Genomic DNA, 25,106 nt, shown 5'->3' on the forward strand with positions numbered 1-25,106 from the left:
AGAACCCAAGACCCCAGGCTTAATTCTAGGACCAGCCTGGCCTTCATGTTCCCCACCCACCTGGACCCTCCAAATCAGCCTCTAAAACCAGTGCCACAGCCCCCAGACCCAACCCGGGAGGGCCCTGAGCCCACGCTGCACTGGTATCCAAGCTCATAGGCCCTGGGACCGTAGGTCCAGCTGTGGCACCCCCAAAACCCATCCAGCTCTTCCTGTCCCCCAAGAGCTCCAAACCCCAAACTCTCCCAGGCCAAGACCCCCAATTTCTGAACTTGGAGCCTCAGTTTGAGATCCCCCAGCCCCCGACCCAGCCTCAGGCTTCTAGAGCCCACCACACCTGGATCTCCGAGCTCCTGGCATCCCCTGATGGGAAATCTGTATCGTGTTGCAGGTGCTCCTGAGGCTTTGCGGTTCCCTCACCTGCACCCTCCGCACAGCACCGAGCCCCTCGACTGGCCTGTCCCTGGGGTCTGCTGCACGTCCCAAGACCCAAGAGGAGTAGCTTTCTGCCTGCCCCACCACTTCCCTGAAATACAGCCCTTGTGAAGTTGTCCCCTCCTGCCATCCGCTTGTACTTGGGACCCAACTCCACCCAGGACCAGGTGGAATGGGGGAGAGAGCAGGGTGGTCAGGCCTGGGTCAGCTCATACTTAGGACAATGCTGTGGATGGGGACACACCATAGATTCGGACGCAGTTTTAGACGCGTACAAGACACGAATCCACAGAGGGACATAGGTGTGGCATGTGCAGGGACGGCTGGCTGATTGTTCAGTGTAGAAATGCTTCCCACCCTTTTTTGTAAACAACCCTTGCCTGAGCTGTTCTAGTGTCCCAGGAGCCTCCAGACACCCTCTGATTCCTGCATGGGACAGCAGGGGGCCTTGTAGGACTTTGCCCCAGGGGAGGGCCAGGGGCCCTACAGTGATCTGGCTGCAGCCCAGGACACATACAGGTGTCAAATACTTTCAATGACCCCTCCCCCACACAGGGAGGCCACTTTAGTTCAGATTTGCTATTTCTGTTCTGTTCCGGTTGCAATATATGTCCCCCACCGCCCTCACAAGTGAGGGACCTTGATGGATACCTGGGTTCAGGGGCACTGGGGGCACTGGAGAAGAGACACAAAGGGTCCTGGGAGGAGAGGTGTGGGGACAGCTCTGGGGCAATGACAACTGGGAGCAGCTGGAGGCAGGAGGGGGATTAGGGGAGATTCTGTGAGTCCAGAGAGATGGGAGAAGAGCGAGGTGGTGACGCTGAGAGTCCATCCACTGGGGATGTGTGAGGAGATCAGAGCCAAGGTTGAGGCAAAAGGTGCACAGTGTTAAAGGTGCTGGAGGGTCAAGGCTAGAGGGTGTACGGGTGGGATAGGAACTGAGTGAAGCTCTACGGAGCAGAAACCGAGATGTGCCCAGCATCCCTGGGCACGTGTATTTATTCGTTGGCTCAGCAGAGATTTACTGAGCACCTGCTATGTGCCGGGCACCGGGTTTGCAGGGAGTGGCCCCTGCCCTCGTGGGGCTCGGGGAGTGCAGGGGAAATGCCAAAGAGTTGGACGCTCAAGGAAGATGAGAAGCCCAGGGCCGGGCAGGATTGAGGGGCCGAGGAGGTGGCGTGAGGGGCCGTGCGGGAGCTAAGGGACATGGCAGAGCTAAGGTCGGGCGGTGCTGTGGGGTCAGGACAGGCACGGGCTTGGCCAGTCACTCCCTGAGCTGCACGGACACGGAGGAGTCGGTCACCCTTGTCCTTTGCAGGCCGCCGGGCACCATGCGGTTCTTGGTCTTGTGCAGGAAGTGGATGAAGCGCACGCCAGAGCCATAGTGGCGGAACACGTGGGACACCTGTGCAGCACCGGGGTTAGGGAGAGGTCCTTACAGGGGCCCACAAACCTGCTCCCCCACCCCCAAGGTCTTGGGAAACAAACACATGTCTGGGGGTGGGGACTGGGACAGGGAGTCTCACCTGCACCCAGCGGCCTGGGGGGCCTCTCCCAGAGGTCCGCGGGGCCACATGGTGCTGCGCGATGACCGTGCGGCGGTCCGCTGCCAGCAGCCACACGTGCAGCTCATAGACGCAGGCCTCAAGCCGGCTGTCCTCGAACCTGGAGGTGGGGTCCAGGCCTTTAGTTGCCACCGAGGTCTCAACAACCCAGCCCCAACCTCTGGCCCCATTCCCCATTCAACAGACACTCACTGGCGCCCCCTCTGTGCACAGCCCTGGGCTGGGTGGTGCTGGCAACACAGCAGTGACCAAGAGAGCCCCACAGCCTGGCCCCATGGGATTCATGGTCCAGTGAGGGAGGCAGACATGTCACCTTGCAGTGACAGCCAGAAATGGCCAGGGCCGGAATGGGGGGACAAGGGCAGAGGGGTTGGGGGATGACGGGGCACATGTACAGGGGTCAGGGAGGATGGGGGCACAGGGCACTGGAGCGAATGCACCTGACCCAGCAGGGGGCAGTCAGGGAAGCCTTCCTGGCAGAGCCATGTGTCAATGACTCCTATAGGCAGGAATTAGTCTTGGGAACACAGGGAGCGACAGGCATCCAAGGGAAAGGGAACAGCCTCAGCAAACCTCAGAGATGTAAGAGGCCTAGCACATTTCAACACCTGAAGGGGCCGGAGTGGAGGCAGAGCTGGACCCTGCAGCACCAGGAAGGTCTTGGGGAGGAGCTCGGGGCCCAGGGAGCACGGGCAGGGCTGGGGCTCTGGGGAGCCCTGCGTGACAGAGGGGCCGACCTGGCGGGGCGGGGCACGCACCAGTCCATGACCGTGATGTCCGGCTGCTCGTCATCAAGCAGCTCCTCCCACAGGCCCTCGGCCAGAAGGTCCACACACTGCTGCTTCACCGTCCAGCTGCGAACAGGGGACGGGAGAGGTGGGGTGCGGATCCGCTGGGATCCTTGGAGGTCCCCCGGGGGGGTCTGGCTCCAGGGAGCAGGGAGCCCTGGTCTTAGTGCTCTCGGCGATAGCAGGAGTCTCCCCCCCACACACACACAGGGGCCCTCAGCACTCTACAGTCTTGGGTCCCACGAGCCTCTCTGAGGGTGATGCGTTCTGAACCCCGTGTTGCAGATGAGGAAACTGAGGCCCAAGATGGAGACTTAGGGGGGTAAAACTCAGTGGAAAGCAACTTGGGGGGGGAGTAAACCAACCTAATGGGCACCACGAACACTATTTGGGTGACAGGCACACCTATAGCCAGGACTCAAGCATTACAAAAATGATCTATGTGACCTAAAACATGTGCACTCCCTGAATATTTTGAAAGAAAGCCAAAAAAAAAAAAAAAAAAAAAAACAATGGAGACTTGCCCAAGGTCAAGCCACAAAGAAGTGGCAGAACCAGGGTCCAAACCTGGGCGTGTGTGACTCGAGTACCGAGTTACACTGCCTCATCCGCCATGCAGAGGCAGCAGGGCTTGGGTCGGTGGAGGACAAGTGGCAGCCTGGGTGGCTCGTCCCCTCCCAGGGAAAGGGGCTGAAAATAATAACAGCAGTAACAATAATAGCTGCTGTTTACTGAGCAGCTGCTGTGTGCCAACCCCGCTCAGCCGGACTCTGTGTGTTTCACAAGCATCCTCTCCCGTGACTAACCCTGTTTACAGAGCAGGAAACTAGGTCCCACAGTGACACACAGGCCACACTGGCCCCGGCGACTCACCTTAGGTCCTTCTGGAGCATTTCAGTTCTAATGTGCCATCCTCGGAAATTGCCTGGCAGGTGGAGGGGCAAAGGGTTGGAACACCCCATCCTGGAGGCCACCCCCCACCCTGAGCTCCCCGGCCCCCCCGAGCGCTCACCCAGAGTCTCCAGGGGTCGCTGGGTGGGACCAGTAGGGGGCGCTGGCTCATAAATGTTGATGCCTGCAATGCACAGGTGAGGGGCCCTCAGGCCAGCGCCCAGACCCCACCCTCCCCCACTCCCTACCCGCGGGGCTGCACTGGAAGGGCCGCAACCTGTGCCGAGCCAGAGCTGCCGGGCCTGGGGTGAGTGAGTCAGGGCCCCGGGGAGAGAACCGGGAGAACGTCCTGGGGGGTGGGGACCGATGCTGCCAAGGGGCAAGGGGGGTTGTAGTGAGCTGAGACAGAGGGACAAAAAGAGGGACTCAGCAAAAGCAACAGAAACACAGGCAGGAGCCGGTGAGAGGGAGAGATAGATGCAGGGGTGAGACAGAGATGCAGGGAGAGACGAAGACGTATGACACAGAGACAGAGGTACAACGGAGATGCAAGGTGGGACACAGAGACGCAGGGAGACAGGCACAATGACAGAAAAGGAGAGAGAGAGGGGTGTAGAGAAATGAAGAGACAGAGACGGAGAGACAAGGAAAGAGAGACGGACAGATGAAGAGACAGAGGGTCTGGGTGGTGCCTGCAGAGTGCTCCAGGCACCTTCGGGGTTGGGCGAGCGCAGCAGGTTGCGGTAGAGCGGCCGCCGCAGGAGGAGCACCTTCCAGGTGAGGCTCGGGGGCAGCTCCAGGCCCCTGCCCAGGGGCCCCCACTCCTCCAGCAGCAGTTGCCGGGCGTAGGCCTCGGACGGCTCGAGCTGGGGGAGCACGGGGGTCTCCGGGGCCGCGGGCGACGTCTGCGAGGGCAGAGGTGGCGACGACGGCAGTGGGGGCGGCGACGGTGGCGAGGGCGGCGGCTTCTGGGGGCTCGCCGGCCCGTCAGCCTCCGTCCCGCCACCGGGAGCGCGATCGTCCGGCACCTCCGCCATCCGTAGTCGGGTCTGAGCGACTGTCCCCGGTTTTGCAGGGCTCGGGGTTAACTGGGAGCAGGAAGGGGCAGGGTGCCCCAGCTGGCGTTTAAGAGAGGGGCGTGGTAGGGGGAGGATCTGGGCTCTCAGGTCCTCCTCCCTCGAACTCCGGAGCCCGGGCCCCCACCCCTCCTCCCGCAGACCCCTCTTTAGGTCCCCAGACTTCCTCCCTCAAATTTCCTGGGGGGGCTGAGGACCCAGGCTGCTGCCCCGCTCTGCGCTCGGTAATGAGGCCCAACCCCCTCGCTCAGGTCGGGCAGGACTGAGAAGTTGGTTAATGAAGACCTCCCCTCCCTCCCTCCCCCCTTCTCACTCTGGGGGGCATCGGAGGGCTGGAGAGGGGAGGTCTTGCCTCCGCCACTTCCTCCTCTGCCCTCACCTAGGACACCTCTTCGGGACCCGACATTTTCTGTCCTAGAAACCAAGGTGAGGAGAGCAGAGAGAGACCTGGAAGCAGAGATGGGGTGCCCCAGAGATGGGGGGGCCCCAGGGAGGCAGGGAGATAGCAGTAGCCCCAGCTGGGCTTCTGGGTGCCTGCACCCCTTCCTGGGCGGGGGCAGGTGGGCTGCCGGAGCCTCCTCCCTCAGAGGTCGTGGGGAGGGCTGGAGTGGGGTGTGCGGCAATGGGGGCAGGAGGTGCGGAGGAGGAGGGGTGCAGAGGAACCTGTAGGGCCAGATGCCCACAGCCACTTCCTGCCCATGGCCACATCCTTCACCTGACCCAGGTAAGCGCGGGCACTGACTGCGCCCAGATTGTCAATGTGCGCCACAGCGATGCTTTCCAGGTCTGTCCCAAGGTAGTTCCACCCTCCTAGCAAAGATGGGGAGGTGGGCGCCGCTACGATCAGCGTTTTACAGGGAAAGGGAAGGAATCAGCACACGTGTGTGTGTAGCTGTGCGTGCTGGCCCCGTGTGCTCCGGTACAGGTCTTACCCACGGTAACGCTGTGCCCATTTTACAGATGTGGAAACAGAGGCCACCCTCCCAGGCCTTGCCTCATTCTGTCCCAGATATCGCCACAAGCTCCCAAGGGCACTTCCTGCCCCCACATGCTCAGACACTCCGTGACAATGCGCAGGTAATTGAGGGCTGCCTGCGTGCCAGGTGTTTTGCTAAGTCCATTAGGCAGAGTGATTAATTCCATCTCCGCATCCACCCCGGGAAGTAGACACCACTGTCGTGCCCATTTTGCAGATGAGGAAACAGAGGTGTAGAGAGGTCTAGTAACTCACCCAAGGTTGCACAGGTGGCACATGGTGAGTGGGACACACTCACACACGGAGTCTCGGGTAAGATACACAGGGACACAGATTAAATCGCTCCCGGGAGGACTGACCCACACGGAAGCAGACAGGAGCTGGTGGTTACACTTACTGAAGGTCTGTCTTGAACCCGTCAAACCTCACAGCCCTGCAGAGGTGGGAGGAGGTAACAGCATCTCCACTACAGACCAGGGGACTAAGGCAAGCCAGGAGGAACAATGGCCACGGGGCAGGGGGACCCTTGGGAGGGGGCAAACCAGCTCACGCCCGTGATGTGTAGCCCCACCGCACCCGGAGGTCCCCAGCAGATTCCCAGACAAACACTGGCAGAGCCCACAACACAACACACCACCAGACACTGCCCCGGCCACCGCAAGCCCACAAGCCCACGCCGAACTGGCCGCCCGCCCACCTGTCTCGGACCCATCACCGCCATGGGGAGCAGGAGGGGCGTCTGTGCAGCCAGAGCTGCTCCCAGGTCGGAATCCAGGGCGGGGCGGGGCGGGAGGAGCCAGAGGAGAGCGGGAAGGAGGGCAGTGAGCAGGCTGCAGGGGGTGGGGGGGTGACGCCCTCCTCTGCCACCCCCTACCTGGCCGTGGTTTTCACATCGCCTCTTCTGGGTGCCTCACCCACATGAGTTCCACTCCTCCCCCTACACACACACACACACACACACACACACACACACACACACACACACAACAGCCAGAGGGGTTGTACTAAAGCCCAAACCCAACCAGGTACTCCCCCACCTAAACCTTCCATGACTCCCCAGTGCCCTCCCTCAGGAGAAAATCCCAGCTCTTTCACCAGCATTCAAGGGCCTGGTTTCTGGTCCCTGCCCCTATGACCTGTTCTCTCCTGTTGGCATCTTTTTTTTTTTTTGAGACAATGTCTTACTCTGTTGCCCAGGCTAGAGTGCGGTGGCATCATCATAGCTCACTGCAGCCTCAAACTCCTGGGCTCAAGTGATCCTCCTGCCTCAGTCTCCTGAGTAGCTGGGATTACAGGCATGTGCCACCACACTTGGCTAATTTTTTCTTATTTTTAGTAGAGATGGAGTGTCAGTCACTCTGGCTCACGCTGGTCTCAAACTCCTGACCTCAAGCAATCCTCCCACCTCGGCCTCCCAGAGTGCTAGGATTACAGGCGAGCATCCTGGGCTATTACTTATGACAGTTCCTCTGCCAGTGTGGCCTTCCCTCTCACCTGTGTCCCCACACTCAGTGGTTCCCAGACTTGAAGACCGGTCACATTCACCCTGGGAGCTTATTAAAAATGTGTGTTTCTAAGTCCCATCCCCAGGAATTAGATTCAGTCCCTCTGCGATGGGCTCCGGAATCTACGAGAAACCCTTTTTCTTAAACCTGAGGGATCCAGGGGCACGACTGGAGCCCTGCAAAGCCAAGCGGATTTTAACTTTAGATCCCAAACTTCCCCTCTCTCCACCAGCAGCCAAGGCCCCAGCATGGGGACTCAGCCTCCAACAGGTGATTTTCCAAACAGGCCAAGGCCTGCATGACCAACACAGCACCTGTCCCCAAAAGCCACATGTCATGTATCATGCAACGGTAAAGGCTTGAGCAGTGGTGTGACCGCTTTGGAAAAGGATTTGGCGATTTCTTATGAAACTGAGCATACTCCCACCCTATGACCCAGCAGATCTGGGAAGCCAAGGAACTCATAAGATGAAAACAACAGAGACGACAGCAATTATGGGGCACTTACTGTGTGCCAGGCTCTGTTCTATGCGTACCTCCAAGGTAGGTGCTGTTATTAAACCCACTTTGCAGATCCAAAAACTGAGGCACAGAGAGGTGAAGTGACGTCATGCCCAGGGTCACACAGCTTGGAAGTTTAAGCCCCAGCAGTCTGGCCCCAGAGTCTGTGTGCTGGGCTGGATGAGTGTCCCCGGGGAGGGTGGCTTGGGTTAGGGTCCAAGCTCTGTGTGCTGGTACTTGGCTACCAGCACGATCCACCTCTGCAGCCTTTAGGCCAAGCCTCCCTGTCCTGAAATTGCTGCGTGGCACCGAGAAGTCTCAGATCAGGTTTTAGTTTTCAGCCCAGTTTCTAAGTCACCTGTGAGTTGGTCCCAATCCCCCTCAGTACGGCTCCTCCTCTCTGCATCCCAGAGCTCCAAATCCTGCTCATGACAAGATGCAGCACCCTCGGGAAGAAGACAGGATGGAGCCAGTGACGGGCCAGGGACACTTGTCATGGAATTCAGAGTCCACCCAGATGATCTGAGGTGATGTCCTCAACTCAGGGCCCCTAACGTAATCATATCTGCAAAGACCCTTTTTCCAAATAAAGTAGCATTTACAGGTTCTGGGGATTCGGCTCCACTCACACGTCCTGATGCACACGCCCTTCTTGCTTTCCTACCCGACAATACAGCTTGGTGATTGTTCTCTCCTGGGACACAGAAAGCGACCGGGGCCCTCCCCAGGCCAGGTGAGTTTCCCGCCCCTGCCAGTCTCTGTGGCCACACCCTGCCCTTTCTTTCTTGCGCCTGGTATGATTTGTAAATCCAGCTGAGTACGTGGAACAGGCCCGCTTGGGCATAGCTGTCTCACTGTGCCGGAGCCTCAGCCGCACCGGGGCAGGGCCTGGGCAGGTCTGTTTATTGTTTGTCCCCAGCTCGGGGCTGACACGGACTGTTGCTCTGCTTGCTGGGCAGGGACGGCGAGAAGGCCAGGCCCCGTGGCAGAAGGAAGAGGCTCTGCCTAGTTGAGGCACCATGTCCAACCTCCCACAGCTCCGGCTGCAAAACCAGTGTCACCCCTGGGAGCCAGCGCATCCCGGGACCCAGGCCTGCTGCTGGAGAGAGTAGGGCGGGCGTCCTGCAGGGGGAGCACCTGGGGCTCAGGGGAGCAGACCCTGGGTTCTGCACCAGGGCTGGAGGGGGTGGGAAAGTGCAGCCAGGCCAGGAGGGCTGGGGGTGGGAGAAAGGTGGGCTGGGTTGGGTGCCGCCTGCCCCGATGGGAACCACAGAGGTTTGTGAGCTGGAGGGGGCGGTGAGCCAGCTGCTCCCTGCAGGGGGCGACAGAGAGGCAGGAGTGAGGCAGGGCAGAAGGGGGGAGGTGGGAGAGTGGCAGAGAGGAGGGAGGGAGGGAAGGATTCAGAAAGAGACAAAGATAAAGACAGAGACAGAGAAAGCAAAGAGATAAACAGAGAAAACAGACTGAGAGGTCGAGAGACTGAGGCTTGGAGACAGAAAGAGAGAGGGACTTAGAGCCAGGGGTGGGGTTGACCAGAGCCAGGGAAGGATCCAGGGAGGGTCTGAGATCCCGAAGGCTTGACCTAGGGCAGAGAGTAGGTGGGAGCCCAGGGGTGCTTGAGGGAGCAGGGGACGCACAAGTGCGGTAGATAAATCCACCCCTGGTTCATCCCGTTGCTTTTTATGCGCCTCCAGAGAGCAACCACCAAGACATACGTTGTTAGGCGGGAAAAAGCAAGATGCACGAGGATGTGCACATTTTGCTAATATCGGTGCAAAGTGAGACACAAAGGGACTGCCCTTCGAAGGGCTGGGTGGGCCACCTTACAGAGCAGCACTCACCCGCTTCGATTACGATGACGTCGCCTGCCTAGCCTCAGGGACATCTGAGTCCAGACTCCTGGACCAGGTGAGGCCTGGGCGGGATCTGTTCTGCTCACACGCAGCCTCACTGCCCGCCCAGGGCCTGGTGCACAGAAGGCTGATGAGGGACCCACACTTGCCTAGGTCTCGTGACCGTGGGCAAGGCCCTTTCCCTCTGTGGGCCTCAGTCTCTGCACCTGGGAAATGGGCCTTCCTGGTAAATTGTGGTGTGTTTGCAGGAGGCAGACATGAATCTGGGGGTCAATGACGACTTCCTGTGGCACACAAACTGCTGGGTGGCCCCCGACATGTACCGTTCTCAGTCCTGGCTGCATGTTGGAATCACCTAGATCATTTTTATCTCAAATATCTGCGCCCAGGCCCCAATCCACACCAAAGGAGGTTGCCCTTTGCCTAGACAGCAAAGCCTCAGCGTGGCCTTCAAGGCCTTTATTCTGCTGTTCACTCATCCTTTCCTTTCCTTCCCCCCTGCCCACGGGTAGCCATTCTAATACGTAAATGGTCCCTTTCTTTGGCCTTGCAAATGAGAACCATTGTTTTAGGTCTATAATTTGTAATTTATACACCCAGCTTTGTATGACAGATCCATTTTTACTTTCTCTGTGTCTCACTGGTTTGAGGCCCCTCCTTGGGGGCATACTTGGTCCGTGAGTCCTGGCGTCTGCACAGGAATCCTTAGGGTGCTCCCCTCTGTTAGCCACCCGCTCCCCTGGGGTGGCCATGCATGCAGGCTGCCTCCAGCTCCTGCCCTACAGATAATGCTCCAGGGAACGTCCTCGGTCACTCTCCCTCAGGTGACTATTGTAATTATCGGGAGATGTTTATAGGTGCAGTACTTAATTTGACTAAGCCAGACTTCTTAGCTTTTATCAGACCCAGAGTGTAAAATGGCACCTCACTGTTTCCATCTGCCTCTGACAGCTCAGCAACTGGGATACCCTCACTGGCCTTTCAGTTCCTTCTCCTCTAAGTAGCCTGTTCATGTCCTTTGCCCACTTTCCTGTTAGGGTTGCTCTCTTTTTCTTGTTAAGAAGATGTCTTGGCTAGGCCTGGTGGCTCACACCTGTAATCCTAGCACTCTGGGAGGCTGAGACAGGAGGATGGCTTAAGGCCAGGAGTTCAAGATCAGCCTGAACATGAGCAAGATCCTTCTCTACAAAAAATAGAAAAGTTAGCTGGGCGTGGTGGTATGTGCCTGTAGTCCCAGCTACTCGGGAGGCTGAGGCAGGAGGAGGCAGGAGGATCGCTTGAGCCCAGGAGTTTGAGGTTGCAGTGAGTTATGATGATGTCACTGCATTGCCTTGGAGATAGAGACCCTATCTCAAAACAAAAAAAAGTCAGTATAAGACTCTGGAAATATTTTCTCCCATTCTGAAACCTATTACAAAGAAAAATTATTGATTTCAGTACAACCACCTTTATTTTTTTCGTTCTAATGTGTGCCTTTGGAGTTTTGTTTAAAAAGCCCTTCTTGGCCCCAGGTCATCAACTTTACACTTCACCTTGCACAGTTAGATCCTTATCCATCTAGAGAAAGTGTCCAATAGAACCGAGATAACGGGAACGTCCAGTATCTGTACTGCCCAATCAGTAGCCACTGACCACGTGTGGCAGCTGAGCGTGAAAATGTGGCTAGTGCAACTGAGGGACCGTCTGCTTAATTTTATTTCACTTTAATTTAAAATCAAACATCCACACTCGGCTAGCGACCACTGTACTGGACAGCACAGATCTACGCTTCCTTTTTGTTGTGGCATTAGGTAGGGATTTAGTTTTTTCTCCAGAAATGAACCAATTTCGCCAGCACTATTATTAAACAATCTCTTTCCCCCTTGGATTCGTGGGGCTGCCCTTATCATAGATGAAGCTCCCGCATACATCTGCCTCTGCTTCCGGGCTCTCTGTTCTGTCATTAAATCAGAATTTCCAGGGAAGCCGCGCAAGTGTAGCGAACAGCAGGGGTGGAGAATCACGACTGGAATTTGGAGTTAGACACACGGCCGCCCCGAATAGAGACTCCGTTTCCCAACCTCCCTGGCCGCGGGTGCGGCTGCGTGACTCAGCTCTGGCCAGTGAAGTAATGGTGAAACCGCCGGGTCAGGTCCTTAGGAGGGGGTGCCCTCCTCTCCCCGCGCCCCTCTTGGTGTGATGAGTCACTTTACGCCACGCGGGAGAGGCAGGGGTCCCAGGGTGAAGGAACAAGGTGGAAGGACCTGGGATGCTGACGACTGGAGAGGGCCCAGTCCCACACGTCCTGGCCTTTCACAGAGGACGCTTGTGGACCTCAGGGGTTCCCACACCTGAGCAGGCATCAGAATGCCCTCGAGGGCTCGTTAAAATGCAGATTGCTGGGCCCCACCAGGTTCTGATTCAGACAGGGGTGGGGCCCAGGAATTCACACGTCAAGTTCCCAGCGGTGCTGCTGGTCTGGGAACCACACTTCGGGAGCCCCTGTCCTGACCTGCTTAAATCACTCGCTTTGGGTCTCTGAGACCCCAACACCTCTGCCCTATAGGCTAACGCATCCCTGGCTGTCCCTCCCGGCCTGTGGGTCTAACCGTCACCCACATACACCTCCTGTCCCGGTGAGTTCACATTCCTTCCCCTGGAGTGCCGTGTCTGGTCAATTACATTTGAACAAAGCGGGTCCTCTAGTGCCACTCGGCTGCCGTGTGGTCCACACTTGCCCTTCTAAGCGCTTCCCTGTTCCGCCTGAAAAACTGCTCTGCAGACTCCCTTGCCGGCAGGGTCAGTAATGCTCTGCCTGCAGGAGGCACTCGAGTGAGAGCGCAGGGTAGGGAGCTGGAAGGAGCCACTCTGCTCTGGCGCCTTCAATGATCGCTGGGTACCTGGCTTTTAACTAACCAGCCGCCTGTGTTAAATCTGCCCCTCCCCCGTTCGAGACGACTAGAGGGGCCTGTTTTCCTGACCCGCCACTGACTGCTCCCGTGGGAACCCCTTCTGCTCGGGCAACAGCAGCAGGAGGCAGCGCTGGGGCCTCGAGCAGCAGCCACTATGCCACCCAAGGCCAGCTCTTTAAACCGCACTGAGTGACCTAAGGCGCCCAAAGCAGCACAGACGCTATGGGGTCAGGCAGATACGACTGAGCAAGTGACTTGCCGTCTCTGAGCCTGTTTCCTCACTGGGAACGGGCACCTCCTAAGGGGATGCCCCGGAGCCGACGTCTCTGTAATGTTCCAGTCTTCACTGCCTTTATCTGGTTTTGGAACCTCATCCTCTTAGAATGAGCTGGGCTGTCTTTTCTTACTTTCTGGAACAACTTGCACAAGGTGGGAATGACCGACTCCCTCAGTTTGGTAGATCCCATTTCTAAGTGTTCAAGCCCGAAGCTTTTTATTTTTGGGTGTGTGTAGGGGGTTGTGTTATCTTGGTCTCTTGTTTTCTGTATGTTTTTCTGCCAACTTTGGCATATTTTTTTCCCAGCAATGTATCCACGTCACCCAGGCCTCAGACGCATTCCTACAGAGCGAGGGCTGCCTGCACTGCTGTTTAATCTGCGATGATCTGTCCAGGTCGTGTGTGCCCTTGGCACAGGCCCTGCCAAGACACAGTGCCCAGACTCCTGGGGGGTCAGGACCTATGGGGGGGGTCCTGGGACCGGCGAGGGCGGCAGGCCTGGGCTAATCCAGAATCTCCGCCCTCGCCCCCTGCTTCCCACCAACGCGACCAGGCTGGGCTCTCAGTGCCAGTGACGCCCAGGCGGCGCAGGAGATGGAGGCTCACTCCTCGTTCTCCCAGCTGCACCCACAGGAGGCTGCTGCTGCCTCTGCCCACCCCTGGGTGCTGGGGAGGGCGCAGGAAGTGCAGCCCGGCAGGGCCCGAGCGGCAGGATGTGCCTGGGATGCAGATACAGTGTTGTCACCTCGTGTGGGCCAGATTCCTTCCCCATCACTGCACCCCCAGGCACCTGGGTTTGCGAGTGTCTCTCAAGTTGCAGCTCCCGGTCAGTCAGCCCCAGTTAATCCCCCCAAAGCCCATCTGCCCACGGACCAATTTGCCACATGGCCAATTTACTAACGTAATTTTCAAGGGTCCATTCCCACCCACCACACACCTTTAAAAGTTTCCAGGAAATCACAGATTTGGTGAACTGGTCACCATGGCTCATGGACTCGGGTAAGCTGGCAGCTTCCAGGGCGGGGGCCAGTCCTGCCCTCATCCGGGGAGTGGGGTGAGCCGTTACCGGCCGTGGGGACCAGAACTCACCATCTGCCCGCCCACCCTGGATGCGGGGGCAGCCAGGCCTCTTTCCCACTCCAGACCACCTCCCCCCAAGTTCCTGCCCAAGATGGCCAGGCAGGGCCCCGACACACCACACGCACAAAACAAGACAATGTTTTAATTGTAAAACTAACTCGGGGTGGGCGGGGCGGGGCTGGCCGTGCAGGAACCTGATTCTTCAGGCAGCAGTTCTGTTTCCAGCGCAGCCCCAAAGGACAGGGGCCATCTGTCCCCAGGTGGGGGCAGGGGCTTGAGTGTTACAAAATGACAATATAAATAGACTTCTAGAAAAGAGGAGGCTGTCCAGGTGCAGTAGTCATTTGCTGCAGAGGCTGGGGTGGGTGGGAGGCCCCAGCCCCTGTGTCCCATCCAGAGAGGTGGGCAGGGCTACAGGAAAAGGCCACTCTTCGGACATTCATGATCGACCCCCACAATGGCTCAGGGGGAGCGGGGGCTGGATGTCAGGCAAGGTGTCAGGGACACCCACGTGCAGGCTGGAGGACAGAGCAACTGGACCCTCGGCGTGCACGCACACGCACACACACTTGCACGCACACACTCGCACCTCTTTCATAGTGTTCTCTCCACCCCAGCAACCCCCGCTGCAGATTTCCAGTGATGGGAGGGCCGCCTGTCCTTCCTGGAGACAGAAGAACACAGAGGGGGCCCGTCCCAGAGGGTAGGGAGGTCCTGGGAATCTCACTCCCATGAGTCACTGTGATTTTTTAAAAGTCATAAAATCAAAACCAGAGTTCAGTAGTAGGGTCCCATGTCCCGCCCCAGCAAAGAGGGTGGTGCCACACGGAGTGTCTCCCGGGCTGGGAGGAGCGGGGGCTGACCCCTACTGGCCTTGGCAGGGCTGGGGCAACCAAGGGGCTCTTTGGTTCAGGGCAGGCACCGGGCCTCATCTGGTGCGGTTCTGGCGCATGAGGGGCACGATGCTGGAGGGCGGCCCTGCCTTGGCCAGGAACGGGTGCTTCAGCAGCTCGGCCGCCGTGGCCCGCTGGGCAGGATCACGGACCAGCAGGCGGTCCAGGAAGCCCTTCAGGGATGGTGACACCTGTGGGGAGGCAGGGGGAGGTCAGGGGCAGAGGGTCCCTGGCACTGGGTCTGAGGACCAGCCTCACTTGTCACTTGCCGTGGGCCGCAATTTCCTCTTCCATCAGATGGGCCACGGGCACCTACTGCCCGGGGAGGGGACAAAGAGCTTGGGTGTCTAGAGCTTGGCTCCGGCGACACTGACAAACCCAAAGGCCCCTGAATTTCATTTCCTCCCCACTCTTGTGGTTTGGCAAGGAGCTGGCACCAGCTGGGCCCTGGGGGTCCCTTTCCCATCAGGAGGGTCCTCTGCCAGGAAGGCCTCGTCCCGCCTGCTACCTCTAACCGCCCAGATCTATCTGCGGCAGGGCAGGCCCAGGACCTGGCTACGCGTGTGCTCAGCCATCGGCCAGGCCAACCTCAGCACAACCTCTGTGGGTGGCCAGGGCACAGGGGACCCGCGGGCGCTGCCGTCTCGGCTGCTCAGTCCCCACATAAGCCTGTCTGCAGACATGCGAGGCCCGGGGGTGGGGGGCACACAGCGCCGTCCCCGGCCCACCGAGGTGCGAGTGTCGGCCACCCCCGCGCTCTGCCCGGTGCCCCCTGAGGAGCACTGCCTGCCTGCCGGGCGGGACCCACCTTGTGCAGGTTCTTCAGTCGGGGGGGCAGGTTGTCCCGAATCATCTTCATGGCTTTGAGGGGCGGCTCGTTGAAGTAGGGAGGCTCCCCATCCACCATCTCGATCACCATGACTCCCAGTGACCAGATGTCCACCTGGGGTGGGAGGGACGGCAGGGCTGAGTGCGAAGGGCAGTCAGTCCTGGGGGGAGCCAGGGAGAGGTGCCCCCTCTTCTGCCTTTGCCTCTTTGCTTCTGGAGTCCCTGGGCCCAAGACGTCCTCTTGGACACCCAGCCAGCCAGACCCCACACACTCCTCCTCCAGGGAGCCCCCAGGGGCTGTCGCCCACCCAATAGCCACTCCTCCCTTCTTTCTGCCAACCGCACAGCCGCTTCCTCTGGTGAGAGCCCCCACCCCCAACCCCACCCCCGCCATCAGGTGGTCGTGCAGCATCCAGCAGTGGGTCTGTGACCCAGGCGGCCTCAGCTCCACAGCTGGGACACAGGGATCAGCTCAGGAACAGCACGTGAGCCAAGCTGAGCCAGTCAGAGTCAACCCGGGAACCTGCGCCCGCCGCGGGGCAGCTGGGGCAGCTGGGGCAGGAGACTCTCCCAAGCGCAGCAAGCGCCTGCCCGACCGCAGACAGCACTGAGGAAAAGAGACGAGGCCGACTGTGCCTGAAGCCTGTCCACCCCGAACGTCACCATTCTGGGGACCGGCTTTCATGTTTTGCTGAATCTGTGAGTTGGGTCTCTGTCCCTCATAGGCAGTCCTGACTGAGATGTCCCCTCAGAGTCTCACATCGGCCTCTCTCCCCCATGTGACCTCGTTCCAGCCTGAGATCGCCCATGACATGTTCCCAGGGCGCCTTTCTCATGGCCAAGGGCCAAGTCCTGTTGACCCACCGACTGGTGGAGGAATCCTCAGGGCCAGGGGCCTCAGAGCAGGCACCGGGGATGGGTGGGGACTGCGGCCAGGACGAAGGCGCCGCCGTTTCCACAGAGCAGGCCCTCAGCACTGCTGCTGCTGACACGTGGGAACCTGGCCTCCACGTGGCCGGATCTCCTGGCTTTGCAACAGGAGATGGAAATTCGGGCTTCTACGTGTGAGTCTCATTTTAAAATGTTTGCAAGGGCATCTTTAGGCAGCACCAGCCAGAAGCCTGCCAGTCTGTGGCCTCTGCACCAGGCTGTCAGCAGGGCCTGTGGCCACTTCTGCTCAGTATTTTGTCCCTTCTGTCAATCATTTGGCCTGCCCCAGAACTAGAATTCAATCAGGAAGGAATGAATGAATAAATGCGTGTGCGTCCGTGCGTGCATGCATGCGTGCCTACCTCCTCTTCCATGAAACCATCCCTGGCAACCGTTCCCCAGACTGAGCCCCGCCTCACCCCAGCACGTGGCTGTTCTGGGCCACGACAGTGTAAACCTGTGCTGACAGCGGGACAACCAGGCCACCTCTGGGCTCACCTCGGGCCCATAGGGAAGCCGGGAGATGAGCTCCGGGGCCATCCAGTACGGCGTGCCGACCAGTGACTTCCTCCGTGGCACCTCCTTGCTCACCTGGGCACAGAAGCCGAAGTCTGACAGCTTCACCTGGGGCAGGGCAGAGGCAGCAGTGTCAGAGGTGCTGGCCCGGGGTAAGGGCGAGCAGAGGTGCCCACCTGTTTAATCCCTTGCTTCAGACACGACGTGCAGCCGAGGGCTTGGAGCTGGCTCTGGAGCCAGCCCGCTGGAGCTGCACCACCTGCCTGCAGGGCCCTCAGTCATGTCACCTCCCCAGATCACATCATGGGCCCTCACAGGCTCTGCAAGGAGCCACCAGCTGTCCTGCAGTTCTTGGGGGAAGTGGCCTGAGTCCTGCAGAGACCAAAGGCTCGGAAAGGCCAGGCCCAGCCCTGCCTCCCTGAAGGCGGCGAGTCTTCAGCTCACCACGCCTGCCTCTACAACAACCAGGTCCCCAGAACCAAGGATTTACACCTTTTTTTTGAACCATGGGCCCCTTTCAGACTCTTGAGGACATCCGTGGGTCTTCCTGCCCCCAGAATACACGCCCATGCAGTGTGCACACGATTTCAGGTGGCTCACAGATGTTCCCCAAAACACATCTGTCTGTAGACACCCTTGGATGTCCACGGACGCTCAGCGAGACAGAGCTGTCCCCTCTGCCTCCACCGACAGCTGGGGCCTAACTTTCCTTGGCGGAGGGGCAGAATCGCCAACTTCTTCAAGAATTTAGTGAAAGTCAAGGGCCTTCTCATAAAAAATCCTGTCCCCCTCGGATTATAAACACAAGCTCTGGGCACTGAAAGGCTCATCCAGGGCCCCCAATTCAGACCCTCGGTCCAGAATATGAGCGAGGACCGGCGTCCACAGCCCACCCAGGTGCTGGGCCAGGAGCTGGCCTTCAGCGGAGGGAGAAATGTGGCTGAAAGCTGCGTCTGTCTGCCCGAACCTGTCCCCTCGGGGCCCAGGGCTGGACTACAGCCCCCAGCATGTTGTGCTAATGGCAGAGCCCCCGCCAGCCTGCCCCTCCCGCGGCACAGAGCCCCCACTGACCTGGACCCCTGACCCTGGACTGTTCTGTAAGGAATACATAGACTTACTGCTCCTCCAGCCACTCAACGGGGGAGCGGAGCCTGCCACCCTAACACAGGAGCCTGGGGAGAGGGGACAGTCACCCGCCTCCTCACCCTGCCGTCATGGGTCAGCAGGATCGAGTCGCTCTTGATGTCCCGGTGGATGACGCCCTGGGCGTGGAGCACAGACAGGGCCTGCAGCACGGCCAGGCACACGGCAGCGATCTGCTCCTCGTTCATCCTGCGTGGGGGGTGGGGAGTGAGCAGCTGGGCAGACAGGACCCCAGGGTCTGTGGGGACACAGCCCTGCCTCGGGTAGGGGGAACCTGAGATGACATGACCCCACTCTGGAGAGTCGTGGGTGGGGGGCAGGACACACAGACCTGCCTTAGGGGTAGGAATCTAAGAAGACGTGACCAATCCCAGGGGACAGCGCGGCTGGCTCGGAGCAGACATGGCCCCAGCCCAAGGGGTCTGGAGGGGACTTAGTCCACTCTGGGGAGGGTCCAGCTGCCCTGCGGTACCTGGTGTGGGTGACGATGTCAGTGAGGGCGCCTCCTTCCAGGAACTCCATCACCACCCAGAGCTCATCCCCCACCAGGTAGCTGTTGTACATCTCCACCACGTTCTCGTGCTGGTAGTCCCGCATGATCACCACCTGCGGGGGGGCCGGGTCAGCGCCAAGCCCCCACCCTCAGACCGAGCCACAGCAGGCCCCCTGCCTCCCTCTCCGGCCCAGCCACGGCCCACCTCTCACTTTCGCTCCTCAGGGTCACCTGGACGGCCCGCCCTCCCTGCCAAAGCCAAGCAGGGTGTGAGGCCTGCCGCCTTTCTGGGGGTGCACCCCACCCGTGGACACTCCGATCTCGGCCCAGTCCTGGGCTGGTCTCTAAGTAGCCCTGAAGATCAGGCTGGTGTTGGCAGAGTGATAGGGGAGGAGGGTGTCCGAGCGCAGGGCTGAGACGGGGACAGCAAGTCGAGGTTGAAAGAGAAGGTGCGTGTGGGGGGGACGAAGAACTCAGGGTTAGGAGAAGTTCACGGTGCAGCTGGAGCGCTGCAGTTTGGCCGGGGGACAGGCTACGGCACCGTCAGTACAGGAAGTGCTGAGATGAGGGACAAGGAGGCAGGGACCGGTGCCTGGACAACCCCCAGGCCTGATGTCCCCTGGGGACTTCAGCAACAGAGATTCCTCTCGGGGAAGAAACCAGGAGTCTGACTTTGTACCAAGTTCCTTGGCAAAGAGGCCACCAAGAGCCAAAGCCAGAAGCTGAACAAAACGAAGTGCCTAGATGGACGCCAGATGAGAAGGGCCGATGTGGCAGGAAAAGCCCTTTGGCTGTGGGGGGAGGAGTGCCAGGGGGACGCCCCAGAGGGCAGGCCGGGCAAGGCCCCCAGTGAGAGCCACGGGGCTGCACAGGGTGGCGGAGGGCGTGGACTGAAGGAGGCGTGGGCACAGGGAGACAGGGACCCTGAGGAGCAGCAGGTGTGGAGACACTGTCCTCTAGGGGCGGCCAGATGGGACCCGACGGTGGGAGGCGCCTGGAGGACACTGGGAGGGGTTCAGTCGGCCGACGCACCCTGGGTCTGGGGTGCAGGGGACGGTCAGGAATGGGGTAGGGGAATGGGGTAGGGACGTGGGTGTGGGTATTGTTAGGACCTTCGGCTGGGGACAGAGGAGACAGGCTGGGGAGGGTGTGAGGACTGAGGGGAGTGCCCGGGGCACCCCAGCCTTAGGGCCTCTCCCCCACCCGCCCACCGGGCCTGGGCTGGGACGGAAGCTCGGGGAGGAAAGGCGAGGGCAGGGCTGAGGGGGCCGCGCCCGCCCGCCTCGCACCCACCTCGTTGAAGAGCAGCTCTCGCCTCTGCTGCTTGCGCAGGTCCATCTTCTTGACGGCCACCAGCTTGCCCGAGCTGCGGACGGTGGCGATGCACACGATGCCCGTGGACCCCTCGCCGATCTTGATGAAGTTGTCCAGGTAGGAGCGAGGGTCACCTGGGTCCACCACCAGCTGCAGAGCAGCCCGGAACTGCTCGTGGGACACTCGCTGCGGTTCGCGCTGTGGCGAGCGGGGACCGGGCGGCCCGGGGGCAGCGGGGGCAGCAGGGGTGCGGGCTGGAGGGGCCAGCTGGGGCTCAGAGGCATGGGGGCCCAGCACTCCAGGGCCGGGGGGACCGCGGGTGCGGGTGGGAGGCCGGGAGGAGGACTGGGGGACGGGCAGGCCCCCCGCTGATGGCCCATTGGGGGCCATTTCACGAGGCTCACCCTGAAAGAGAAGAGAGAGGTGCTGTCAGTGGGGGGCGCCAGGGGCCAGCTCTGCTCCCTGAGCAAGAGAGGCCCAGCCATGGGACAGACAGATGGGTGGTCAGGATGAGATGTACAGGGTGCTGGGGCTGGGAGGTGGGAACAAGGGAAGTGACAGGAAGGGGACAGTGGGGGATCCTGGGGGGATGGGTTACCTGGGCACCCCGGGACGGGTGGTCCGTATCGGCCCGCGGGTACGTGTTAAAGGGCCGGCCGGCCGCCAGTTTCGCCCCGCTGGCCAGACTGGCAGGCTGGGGGGTGCCAACGTCAGGCCCAGAGAGGGGGCGTTTGTCCCGGGAGGACTCCTGGGGTCCCCCTGAGCCCTCCCTGGAAGACTTGGGCCTCTTCTCTGGCCCCACCCGCCGCCTGTCACCACTGCTGCCACCCGCCTCGCTGTGACCGGCGATCCGGCCTCGGCCGCCCGCCTTCCCTGGGCCCCCTCTGGCCGTGGCGGCCTGCTCCTCCGGCATCCCGTTTTCCTGGCGGGCACGGGCGGGTGGTGGCGGGCTGTCTCTCCGCAAGGAGTTGGAGCGTGTCACCGACATGTTCTCAAACTCGTCCAGCAGCAGCGTGAGGGCCCCATCCTTGGCACCTTTGCTGCCCCGCACGATGGTCTGGGGTCCGGGGCAATGGCGGGGTGGGGGCCGGGCAAGGAGCAGGGGGACACAGGACGTGCATCCGACACACAGGGACAGGACAACACAACACACACAGAAGACAAGACAGAGACGGAATGAAGAAATGCCATGGGGTGATGAGGGGTGGGCATGTGGGGGCAGGACCCTCCCTCCACCGAGGACTCAGCTGCACGGCGGGGGATGGGGTACCGAAGCAGTAATCTCCACAGCCAGCCGATGTCCCCCCAGTGTGGGTGGCACCTCTGGGAAGTGTCCCCTTTGTTTTTTTCCTGCTCCCCAGACTGGGGGGAGAGTCCTGCCCAGTGGGTGGAAGGGAGGGAGGGCAGAAGCCAACCCACCCACAATCAGCCCAGAGAGCTGCAAATTACAGGATGCCCCTCCAGAGCTTGGCTGGGCACTTCCTCCCCTGCAGGCTGCCGGGTCATTAACCCTCAAGCCACTCTCTGCTCCCCTGAAGGCCGAGGGTGGGGTAGAGGGACAGTCAGAAAGGCCTGGGCCTAAAGTAGAGGGCACAAGGGTCCCGGGAGCCGGGTGGCAAATGCAAATGCACGAGGGGACTGGGCTGAGAGCCAAGTGCGTCCTGAATCGACCCAGTCCTCACCCTCCACGGCCACCACCCTGTCTCCCTCAGTCGTGGTCCCCACCCCTCCAACTCAGCTCCAGGCCCACAGGTCTCCTCGCTGCTCCTCCAACGCAACAGGCGTGCTGCCACCTCAGGGCCTTTGCACTGGCTGGTCTCTCTGCTGGGAACACCTTCCCCGAGGGCCCATGGCTCCCTCCTTCCCCTCTTTCAGGTCTTCCTCAAAACTCAGTTTCTCAGAGAGGCTTTTGCTGACCACTCAGGGTCCAAAATGCGAGACCCTCACTCTTGCTAGCCCCCTTCCCTGCTTTCTTTTTTCTGCAGAGCACCTAAAACCAGCATATAGCTCGCGTGTATCCATCTGCCCATTGCCAGTCTGCCCAGTGGAACGTTCCCGAGGGCAGCAACTGTTTTTCCTGTTTCTGGTCCTGCTACATCCCACCCAGGCCAGCGTGCGGCACACAGAAGGTGCTTGGTAAACGTTTGCTGAACCAGTGATTGGGGGGGAGGGGAGGTGGGCTGGGCAGAGGCCACAGTGAGCTGAAAACATGGCGCCTGCCGACAGGAGCCCTGCCCCACCGCGTCCATCGCTGGCAGACAGGGACGCGGGCCTAGGGCTGCTAGACGTCCTGAAGCCTGAGGACTTCCTCTAGGTGCAGAAAACACTGATCCCACAAAACCCACGCAAGCCTGGCCTTGCCGGGGGGTCCCCAGGAAAGCAAGGCAGACACATGGCCAGACTTTGAGGTTAGAATAAGGGGTCGAGCGGGCGCAGGCAGGACTGGGGAGATTCCCAGCCAAGATCTGCAAACACAAGTGCCTGCGAGGCCCCGGGACAGTGCTAGCCCACAGGGGCCCTTTGAGCGAATTAAGCCAAGGTGCCCCTTCCTCCTGGTGGACACAGCCACAGGCAGGCCCGGCTGGTGAGCCAGGCAGGGCTGTGCCCTTAGTGTGGGCACAACCTAAACACACATGGCCCTGGAGCCAGGCAGGGCATGGAACTGAAGTGGGTTGGGCAGGGCCCACAGGCCCAGAAGAGCCAGTGCCCCACCTGCGAAGGCAGCTGCCACCTGACTCCAGTTAGTCTGGCACAAGAAGCCTAAGAGAGATCGGGACATGAAGTCTCTTGCTTTTTAAGTAATGGCGAGGAAAAAGTATCCAAAGCACCCTGTGTGGGCCGAATGAACACGTCAGTGGGTGCCAGACTGAGACTCTGCACTCATGTCTGTGGTCACCTGCTGACCCCGGCCTCCGCCGCCCAGGCCGGGGCTGGGCACGGGAGAGGAAGAGTCAGCCGCGGGCCTGCCCCAGGGCCGGGCCTGCTGCCCAGCAGGTACTCCCATCGCCACCTGCTTGGAGCAAACCTGGCCGAGCTCTCCCTGGCCCCCGGCCCTTCCTGGTCCCCTCTGCCCTTGGGATAAAGTCCACACTCCAAGGCTGGCTCCTGAGCTCACCCTGCCACCAGGCCAGCCTCACTGCAAGCCATGCCTGGGCACCGGGGCCACAACTCGTAATGTCACATGGAGGCAGGACAGGGGTTAAAAGCATGGGCTTTGGAAACAGACCTCAGTTCAAATCCCCACCCTGCCACTTTGCTCAGGATGGCAGGAAGAAAAACCCCAAACCCAAAACCCCCACTGTTTCACACCAGCTACTTCCTCTTCTGAGACCCGGCATTTGCTGCAATCCCTCCTCCTCACTGGCCCTCAGGGCTCAGCGCGGGTGTCCCCCCTCCGAGAAGCCTGCCTGGACCCCTGGTCTGGGTCAGGTGCCTCCTCTGGGCTCCCCCATCCCCACTCTGACCACTTGGGGCTGTCACTGCCTGGGAATGGCCTGTGCCACCCACTGTCACAGAGCTCTAGGAAGGCTCGAGGACAGGTGTGGGGACAGGAGCACGGAGCTCTGGGTGTGAGGTTCCAGCAGAGGCAGGACTGGAGGCTGCTGTGGGGACAGGGCTCCGTGGGTGAAAGGTCAGTGTCGGGCCCAGGATGAGGGTGGAGGGTTGGGGTGTATTTCTGTTAAGGTCAGCGAGGAGGAAGACCTACTGGCTGCAAGGTCAGGTATGAGGTTAAGAGCTGGGGCCGCCCAGCAGGGTCAGCGTGGCGGGTGCTGACCTACCTTCGGGGCCCCGGGCTGGATGGAGGTGATGCAGGCGGGGTCGATCAGGGGCTTGGGCCGGCGAGCCGACTCCTCGATGAGGCTCTGCCACTGGCGGGGCAGCCCCGTGAACTTCTGCTCATTTTGGTCGAAGCCCGTGTGCACGCGGTGCTCAAAGTTGGATGGCGCCGAGATCTCTACCCGCTTCTTCTTCTTCCCAAACATGGCGCCGGGGCCTCAGCACCGAGGGCTGGGACTTGGGCTCCTACCAGGCCTGCGGGAGGAAGGCACCGGCAGGGTGAGTGGCAGGCGACAGGAACCTGCCATTTCTTCCCCTCCTCTGCCCCTGCCCTGGGCCGATCCATCTGTCTCCCACCTGGACCCATGGGAGGCAGCAGCAGCCTCCTGCCCAGTCTGTGCCTCATGCGCAGCCCGAGGGGCCTGTGGACCCCCACGCCAGGTCACATCCCTGCCCTGCTCAGAACCTCCCTGTGGCTCTGACTCCCTCTGGCCCACGAGGCCCCCCACAATCCACCCGCCACCTCTCTGCTCTCCTCCCCTCTTGGTATCGCAGGGCCTTTGCAGGGCCGTCCCCTTGGCCTGAACACTCTGCCCCAGCGTCCACATGTGGCTCCCTCCTGCAGCTCTGAGTAGTCAGTGAATCCTTTCCCAACCAGCCCAAGGAAAACAGCCCAGGCCCCACCACCCTCCACCAGATCACCTTCCCAGCAGGTGTGGCCTGTGGACAGTCTGCTGTTCATTCTTGTGTTTACTGGTTCCGTGTCCACACCCCACACCAGAACGTCAGCACCACGGGCATGTCTCATCAGCCCAGTTTCCCCCACGTCCCACCCCATGCCCGGCACCACGGGTACTCAGTGAACGGTGCCTGGCACCATGGGTACTCAGTGAACGGTACCCTGGCACCGTGGGTACTCAGTGAACGGTGCCTGGCACCACGGGTACTCAGTGAACGGTGCCTGGCACCATGGGTACTCAGTGAACGGTACCCCGGCACCGTGGGTACTCAGTGAACGGTGCCCCGGCACCGTGGGTACTCAGTGAACGGTGCCCCGGCACCGTGGGTACTCAGTGAACGGTGCCCCGGCACCGTGGGTACTCAGTGAACGGTGCCCCGGCACCGTGGGTACTCAGTGAACGGTGCCCGGCACCGTGGGTACTCAGTGAACGGTGCCCGGCACCACGGGTACTCAGTGAACGGTGCCCCGGCACCACGGGTACTCAGTGAACGGTGCCCCGGCACCACGGGTACTCAGTGAACGGTGCCCCGGCACCGTAACAGTGCCGCAGCTTGCCCAGCCCTGAAGCTGGGCTGGGAACGCCACACACCTTGGTTACTCACTCGGCAGATGGCTCCCGAGCCCTGCCGTAA

The 25,106-nt window shown here is 60.5% G+C and overlaps 2 protein-coding genes across 6 annotated transcripts in view; both read right to left on the reverse strand.

Moving 5' to 3' along the window:
- Positions 1-1,699: 1,699 nt before the first annotated feature.
- NCCRP1 (NCCRP1, F-box associated domain containing) lies at positions 1,700-4,716 on the reverse strand. Its single transcript, XM_045532053.1, has 6 exons — positions 4,392-4,716; positions 3,801-3,863; positions 3,662-3,713; positions 2,759-2,854; positions 1,962-2,100; positions 1,700-1,840 (listed from the first exon to the last, which is right to left on the reverse strand). Exons 1-6 carry the CDS (start codon positions 4,714-4,716, stop codon positions 1,700-1,702), a joined length of 816 nt encoding a protein of 271 aa, XP_045388009.1.
- Positions 4,717-13,964: 9,248 nt separating this feature from the next.
- The window catches only part of PAK4 (p21 (RAC1) activated kinase 4), a 45,412-nt gene continuing 34,270 nt past the window's right edge, over positions 13,965-25,106 (reverse strand). For 4 of the 5 annotated variants that reach the window (XM_045532055.1, XM_045532057.1, XM_045532054.1 and 1 more), the window contains exons 3-10: positions 23,735-23,987; positions 20,554-21,012; positions 19,935-20,360; positions 18,621-18,754; positions 18,211-18,337; positions 16,988-17,113; positions 15,540-15,674; positions 13,965-14,922 (exon numbers count right to left, since the gene is read on the reverse strand). In XM_045532055.1, coding sequence (XP_045388011.1) covers positions 14,767-14,922; positions 15,540-15,674; positions 16,988-17,113; positions 18,211-18,337; positions 18,621-18,754; positions 19,935-20,360; positions 20,554-21,012; positions 23,735-23,938 — 1,767 coding nt within the window. In that variant the 5' untranslated portion in view covers positions 23,939-23,987 and the 3' untranslated portion in view covers positions 13,965-14,766. The remainder of the gene's footprint in view (positions 14,923-15,539; positions 15,675-16,987; positions 17,114-18,210; positions 18,338-18,620; positions 18,755-19,934; positions 20,361-20,553; positions 21,013-23,734; positions 23,988-25,106) is intronic. The other variant, XM_045532058.1, reaches the window with a different exon arrangement.

The sequence above is a fragment of the Lemur catta genome, chromosome 19 (genome assembly GCF_020740605.2).
Source record: "Lemur catta isolate mLemCat1 chromosome 19, mLemCat1.pri, whole genome shotgun sequence".
In the NCBI taxonomy this organism is placed as follows: Eukaryota; Metazoa; Chordata; class Mammalia; order Primates; family Lemuridae; genus Lemur; species Lemur catta.

Bases quoted from the DNA above. Each gene is read 5' to 3' on its own strand.
- NCCRP1 (XM_045532053.1), bottom strand. From the start codon at position 4,716: ATGGCGGAGGTGCCGGACGATCGCGCTCCCGGTGGCGGGACGGAGGCT. The intron at 2,855-3,661 runs GTGAGTCGCCGG...CCCTGTTCGCAG, and splicing joins ATGCTCCAGAAGGACCTAAG to CTGGACGGTGAAGCAGCAGT. The intron at 2,101-2,758 runs GTGCGTGCCCCG...CCCCACCTCCAG, and splicing joins GACATCACGGTCATGGACTG to GTTCGAGGACAGCCGGCTTG.